At 39.6% G+C, this 7420-nt stretch overlaps 2 protein-coding genes across 2 annotated transcripts; one reads left to right on the forward strand and one right to left on the reverse strand.

Moving 5' to 3' along the window:
- Positions 1-3183: 3183 nt before the first annotated feature.
- LOC106180285 (uncharacterized) lies at positions 3184-4584 on the reverse strand. The gene is made up of 2 exons (XM_086997692.1): positions 4081-4584; positions 3184-3552 (listed from the first exon to the last, which is right to left on the reverse strand). The coding sequence occupies exon 1, from the start codon at positions 4567-4569 to the stop codon at positions 4120-4122; it is 450 nt and encodes a 149-aa protein (XP_086853818.1). The 5' UTR covers positions 4570-4584; the 3' UTR covers positions 3184-3552; positions 4081-4119.
- Positions 4585-5671: 1087 nt separating this feature from the next.
- LOC147759437 (uncharacterized) lies at positions 5672-7163 on the forward strand. The gene is made up of 2 exons (XM_086997975.1): positions 5672-6094; positions 6802-7163. Exon 1 carries the CDS (start codon positions 5761-5763, stop codon positions 6070-6072), a length of 312 nt encoding a protein of 103 aa, XP_086854101.1. The 5' UTR covers positions 5672-5760; the 3' UTR covers positions 6073-6094; positions 6802-7163.
- The last annotated feature ends 257 nt before the right edge of the window (positions 7164-7420 follow it).

Below are 7420 nucleotides of genomic sequence, written 5' to 3' on the forward strand. Positions count from 1 at the left end.
TGTGAGGTTATGGAAATATTTTTTGTGGGAGAATGCGCGCTCATCTCATGTGCTGTTCATGTTATATAATAATTCTACGGAAATGTCATTAAAGATGCATATGTTTGTTGAGAGAGAGAGAGAGAGAGAGAGAGAGAGAGAGAGAGCTAATAAAAAGATAATGCGTCAAATACATATTATTTGCATGTGCTTATGCCGTTTATTGCATTGTTGAAATAAATATCGTTAAGAGCGCATCTTAAGTAAGCAAAGAAGACAACACGCACAATAGCGTGCTTTAACCCATGCCGACCTGGACTATACTGCATTACGGCGAACAGCAGAGGAAATTCATCATTTCACGTCCAGGTGCAAACGATATTAACTAATCAAGACTTTTCCGTCAACTATCTCAATATACTCCGTGCACAACGTTGGATCAAAAAGAAAAAAAAATTGATTGCAAATTCAAAATTCCGTCGACTGGCATTAATGCAAACCGTCCTTCCATTAACGTAATGGTATACGCCTTTTTATGTGTAATTAAACCAAATAGAATAGTCGCATTATAAGTCACACAAGGGGGTTGAAACCCAACGGAAAGCCAGCAGGCCAAGGACTTATGAACTCTAGTAAATGTGAACATGCAGCCACGCGAAGTGAGGTGTACAGCGAAATCCCACTGAAGGAAGACGTCTAAATCGCAAATTCAAATTACGTTATTTATGATTGGGGTCATTCTTCCTCATTCCAGCTACCCAACTCTCTTTCACCCCCTCCTTCTCTTCCTCCTCCTTCTCTCTCTCTCTCTCTCTCTCTCTCTCTCCATTCGTCCAAGCAAACCGTTTATTGATAATAGCTGTTGTTGCTGACGACGTCCACCCTGAACGGAGCGAGGACCAAAGGGGTTTTTAAAACCTTTCACACTGGCAATAAAACGAAGTAACGTTCCATGTACCGCCTGGGAGCAACCACACATAGCTTCTGTTAGATTTTTTCTATCCGTCAACAGCAGTGGCTACATCATACGTGCGTGTCATATTGTGTACAGCGTAACGGCAAATATTTATGACGAACTCGTGTCTCAAATTTCAAAATATTGTCATTGATTCCTTCATAAAATTTAAAAGCAAATTTATCTACTATAAAAGCCTATACGGTTTATGTATTCACTTGCAAAATGCGCCTTGCAAAACCTAGCAACACGTCGGAAGATTAATACAGTAATAGCAGAAGGTCACATATATCACTCCTAGTCGCGATATTATTGCTTGCAGATGGCTTACTTGGTGATATTTTATCAGTTATGAATTCATTGGCCTTGAGTACATATTTATTTGATTTTGCTATTTACTAGTATCTGTGTAAGAAGAGGTATGTTTTCAGATGGACACCTTTAAAATCGAGATAGCAATGGAGAATGTGTATGACGATACAGAAAATATTTCACTACTTTTTTAAAAACGAAAGAAACGCTTTTGGCTGACAAAAGAACTAACATAATAATAGCGATAATAATAAATAGATAAATAAATAAGAAGAAAAAGAAGAATTACAACAACAACAACAGAGTTCTCTATCAGAGGTCGGCTGATTGAATGTGTCATTTATCAATTTATCATTTTTTTTTCGCCAAACGTCTTACTGGACACACATTTACACAGAATAACCTGAGAAATACACGTGTTGGTGAATATCTAGAAAAAAATTGCTGTGTGACTGAGGTAGAATGTACACATGAAACCAAAACACTGCACAGTGTATGTCATCATTTTGTCAGCTAAAGGCGTTTTCCTGTGGTTGCTGCACAATTTACGAGTATGCGTTAAAAGGAGTGTGCTTTTATGAGATTAACCTCAGTTCTTCAAATCTTCAACTGTTTTCATGATGAAAGAATAATATTCTAACTACAGAATAACATGAATCTGATAGAAAAAAAAACTGGTTTTACCCTTACGTTGTATTTATATAAGCAATATTCATGCTAGATTAGACAAAAAACATTAAAGTGCCTTTTTGGCTTTATTAGTTATGCAGAGTTTCACAGTCTTCTGCAAAAACGAAAAACCTAATGGAAAAAAATTTATTGTTCATGAGGAAATAAAGAAATCAAATTCAGTGGCATTGAAAATTAATGAATATTGGGCCATCAAAATTCCCCTGGATGGCGCGTTTCTCTGTGTCCAGAGTGGCTGCGGTTCCGTTATGGATGCTAGGTATTATATATCGCCGTAGACATCTAAACTGTTTTCAACCGGGAAATGTAAGAATATTTATTTTAAAAACAATGACGTGACTATAAAATCAAGTAGAAAATCATGTAATGTCCCCAATTGAGATCATTTTAACTTAAAACAAAACCCTGCTGGGCGATATCAAGTACAAAAAGCAGCAATAACAAAATAAAACTAAATTGCTCAGTATATGCCTATTGTATTAATTGCATTAACTAAGTCTTCTAAAAGCCGAGGTTTTTTTGTATTCCCCGAATACTGGGGGAACTAAATCTTAGCTATCTACGCAATTTTTCACGTTAAAATGGGGAGGATTACATTCTGTCTGGATTTGGTGTAGATGGTATGGCACGGTTCATGATTTATTTATGGATTTCACTCTTAACCTTTGACTTAATTTTTATGAAGAATAACATGGCTCGACGACGCACTGCACTGGCCCGGTTGTGACATCTCAACTAACACAATTACAACATTCACACTAGCACTTTTAACCGCGGTCAAGGCCTGACCTCGGTCCTATCGCGGTTAACTTTTCTAATGTGACCGCGGTCGAAATAAACCCAGATCGGGAGGTGGGTATAATCGGAGTAAACTCCTGACCGCGGTCAAGACCGGATGTCTACATATGAAGCGCACTCGCACAAGTGTATCGTCATTTGAGCTCCGCATGCGACAGGAAGTTCGCTTGCTGAGATTCTACCGCTACTGATCGTTGCCGGTGTCAGTGTGAACGCGGTTTGGTTGACCGCGGTTTAATCGGAGTAAACTCGACCGCGGTTAACGTTCTAATGTGAATGGCCTAAATGACTTAGTGGAAGAAAAGATTTGCGCAATAAACCTGGACTATTTATCTAACAAATGTTAATCGACCGAGCAGACGCACACACACAGAGAGAGAAAGAGAGAGAGAGAGAGAGAGAGAGAGAGAGAGTATGGAAATAACGTTATTGATCATTAAACACATTCGTAAAGGAGGTAAATTTATTTCGTTCAATCACGATAAAGGTACAAAAATCTGCCCAGCAACAGCGAGTACATGTACATACTGGCGTACTGTTGGCTACTGAATCTTATTCTTTTGTTGACTGTATGACGAAAAAATGAAACCATGAAAACTATGAATATGATTTCAACAAGACATGAAAATGAAGTCTATGGTAGTATAAAGTCTGAGGAAGTATAAAATCACACTGTAGATACGACGAATCCACGGAACCTCTTGAGGTTCAAGTTTTCACAACAGTTGATGCTCGCAGTCTTCCAAACACTAGACACGGCAGTCGAGAAAAGACGTCTTGGGAATCTTCATATTACAAACCCGTAGTAAACTTGAACCCTGAAAGTAAGAGTGAAAATTGAGAATTTTGCTCTCCTGTGGTACATGTATGGCAAGTTTAAAAGTATTAAAGCAGATAAAAATGAAAAATGAAAAAAAATGAAAAGTCTCCAACTCTCTGAAGTCATGGTCGGCAGACGAAGTCTATTTTTGTTTTTGTCTTTTAAACATATGGTAATAAAAAGGCATCGCAGTTAACTATTAAGGCCGGTAGGAATTTTTCTAATTGATACATGTAGGACATCTCAAATTCACAGTGTGGACGATTTTTTATCATTAAAACAACAAAATCGATATTTGAGTAAATTGTGAACATTTCCCACTTAAATATTAGCACAAAGTAGCAAAAACTCTGCAATCGAACATGTATTGTGCATCAAACTAACGTTATTTGGGAATTTTTTAAAAACAGATTGATATTATTAAGGCTATATTTAAGGAGTCCACAAATAAATTTAACGTCATTTTAAGTGCAAAATGGTTTTAAAAGGGAATAAAGGAATTTCGATGAACGATGCTTAAACTTACCTTTATGGTAGGTAGATACAATTCGTTTCATAGGGTGGTTTAATATCGCCGATAGCCTCTGTAATACCCTCCTCTGTAATTTCTGTAATTTTGGACTGTGGGTGGATCATTAAAAAAGCTGCCACCGGAACCAGACCCAGCACCAAATCCAAAGCCACCGTTGGAGCCACCACCGCCGCCGCCGCCACCGCCGCCGCCGCCGGGAGCAGAGCCAAAGCCGAAACCGGCACCAAAGCCGGATCCCCCTGGGCCACCGCCACCGCCGCCACCACCGCCGCCACCGCCTCCGCTGAAGTATTGGGCGAAGATCGGCATGATGATCAGGCCGAGGATGAACAGGTGCTTCAACATCTTGACGACTATCTGGAGGACTGCCGGGAAGAGTTTTCCAAAGCAAACCTCAGTTGGTCTGTTGTAGTCGTAGAGAGCGCTGGTTTTATAGCTTTTGCTCTCTAGCGTGTACAGACCTCTTCTTTGGTAAAAACCCATTTGTCACAATGCATTACACAATAAAAACAAAACAAAACACTGTTATATTTTTGATTGAATACTTTTACTGGACCTCTACTATACTACAATACTTCCGGATAGTTACAATATTTCCGTTTCTTGTCCTGTTGATGAGCGGGAACGGATTATTTCCTGCTTCAAAAAGTGTAATGATGGCCCTTAATGCAAGAGGATAATTGAAGTTAAACATGCCAATCCACCCTTTTCCCATTAAAGAGGTAACTTGAATGACACTAAATCAAATGGCACCATTTCCACTGACCATTTTTCCAGGGGGAAAGTTAAAAAAATGTTTCCTTAATTTGTGGTCACGGCACGTGGGGAAAAAGCTCATTTGTCATTAGTATTGATGGACAGAAAGCCTGATAGCCTTCAGTCATGTCACGCAAATGTCTTTAGCAGATTTCAAATTTACCTTTTAATTTTGATGCAGTGGAATACATATTGCTGAACTAAAATGCTCGACAACGATGATTTACGCTGCGTTTTTATCCTGCGTAAAAGTTCGAATATGGAGATAAAAATTAATTATGGAAACTTGGAAATGTAATTTTAACCTGTTTCTACATGGTCATTGTACTGCACAGTTTAGTTTGATAATGGGTAGAGAGGACAGTTATTATATCAACGATTTATATTATATGTATGTATACCAAAGGTATAATCATACACGTGCGTGAACTGAATGCTCTTCCCCTTTTTCTCTCTTGCACGTTGTCATTATCTGCACGTGCATGTGTGCACGTACTTGCGTAGATGTATATTTGTTCGCGTGCAGCTGGCGTAGATCGCGTGCGGCTACACTCCGTGAAAGGGCCTAGTAGCATGCTTACTGACCATCAAGTCCTTTATTACGTCAGTGGTCATCAGGATATAATTGTTTCAATTTCCCATTTGTCGAAAGAACAAGAACGTACCATATCTAGAAAAAATTGTGACACGGTGCCTATTTAAGACATTGAAAACATTGAAGTGCAGGCTATAGTGATGGTTTGTTTATTAATTGATTTATGTTTTGTGTTGTTCGGTGGCAAATGTGATTTTACCTAAGAGGTCTGTGCACGCGAGAGAGCAAATGCTATAAAAAACAGCGCTCACTACGACTACAACAGACCAACTGAGGTTTGCTTTGGAAAACTCTTCCCAGCAGTCCTCTAGATAGTCGCCAAGATGTTGAAGCACCTGTTCATCCTCGGCCTGATCATCATGCCCATCTTCGCCCAATACTTCAGCGGTGGCGGTGGCGGCGGTGGTGGCGGAGGTGGCGGCGGTTCCGGAGGATTTGGCTTTGGTTCCGGGTTCGGCTTTGGCTCATCTCTCGGTGGCGGCGGCGGTGGCGGCGGCGGCGGTGGTGGCTCCAACGGTGGCTTCGGATTTGGTTCTGGGTTTGGTTCCGGCGGCAGTTTTGTATATGATCCGCCCACAGTCCAAAATTACAGAACTTACAGAGGAAGGTATTACAGAGGTTATCGAAGATATTAAATCACTCCATTCTACCATAAAGGTAAGTCAAATCAACTCCCTAAACATCCCCTTTTTCACACTAAATTTATAAGTATTTAAATTTTTGTTTATCGCTGTGCACTATACATGTAGATGTAACTAAATATTGAGGGGATCAGTTTATCAACAAGCAGCGTTAGGTTACTGTATTGCAACAGATGAATCTCCCTATTTCTGTCTTCTTTATTATGCATGGTGTTTCGGGGGACATCTAACAAATCAAGCTGTAAATTTTATGCATTGAGTACTTCGAAAACATATCATCTAGGTCTTTCGTTATGCTTTGGCCCAGAGACAGTGATGATCATATTGGACCACACCCATTCGTCATTCTGACCGTTTATCATGCCCTTGCCCTTGATAAAACTTAATAAGCAAGACCTTTCTAAACGTGCTATATTGCTCCTATTATTAATGTTACGGGCCTTGCTACTTGGCAGTGGCGGATTTAGGGTGGGGGAATGTCAGGGGGGTCCTGAGCCCCCTTCTTGTAATTAGGATTTTGACCAGCTGACTCATAATGGCCCAAATGGCCCTCTAAGATACAAAAAAAGGGGGGTGGAGTCAGCTTCGCATAATGCGGCCTGTCATTCCTAAAAAAACGCCCCCCTCCCCCTTCAAATAATCCTGGATGGTATATGTCAGTAAAAAGTTACCTCAACTTGCAACGGATGATCAAAATAACAATAACATTGATTTTACTTTCAGAGTTCATTCATCGCAGTATTATGAGGAAATCGATGCCACGTCTTATCTCGACTGAAATATGGGGGAAACGGACGTCAGTTAGCAGCAATTTTTCCACCATTTTCATTCGTCAGTGCTTCATGGAGTCTTCATATTCATCACACCTGCCATGTGATTTGATACACTATCAGCACGAAAGTCTTGATCGTGTGCATACTCAGTATTTTAATGTGTTTTTCATGAAAACATCTTCATAGTTTTTTAACTCAGTCGCCATGATGTGTACATTTAAACGCAAAATCATACTGTTTGAATTTTTTTAAATGAGAGTTGTACGTCTCTATCGTGATGTATTGAAATAAAAGTCACATTTTTATGGTAAACATGTGTTTTCTCAGTTATTAAAATTAATCCGTTAAAAATATTAATGCGCATTCTTCAAAACGTTCCAACGCCCCATAGTTTAACAAATTGCATTGTATCCCCCATCTTTCTGATTTTCTCTTTTCCTTACTCCTCTTCTCTCTCTCTCTCTCTCTCTCTCTCTCTCTCTCTCAATGATCAAGCATGTAGTCATCCCTGAAGTCACCTCTTGCAAATGCAGTGAGATATCCGTTAACCAAGTTACGGTACAAGAACT

The sequence above is a fragment of the Lingula anatina genome, chromosome 10 (assembly GCF_051362555.1).
Source record: "Lingula anatina isolate TDL-2025a chromosome 10, LinAna3.0, whole genome shotgun sequence".
Classification (NCBI taxonomy): domain Eukaryota; kingdom Metazoa; phylum Brachiopoda; class Lingulata; order Lingulida; family Lingulidae; genus Lingula; species Lingula anatina.

Bases quoted from the DNA above. Each gene is read 5' to 3' on its own strand.
- LOC147759437 (XM_086997975.1), top strand. From the start codon at position 5,761: ATGTTGAAGCACCTGTTCATCCTCGGCCTGATCATCATGCCCATCTTC.
- LOC106180285 (XM_086997692.1), bottom strand. From the start codon at position 4,569: ATGGGTTTTTACCAAAGAAGAGGTCTGTACACGCTAGAGAGCAAAAGC.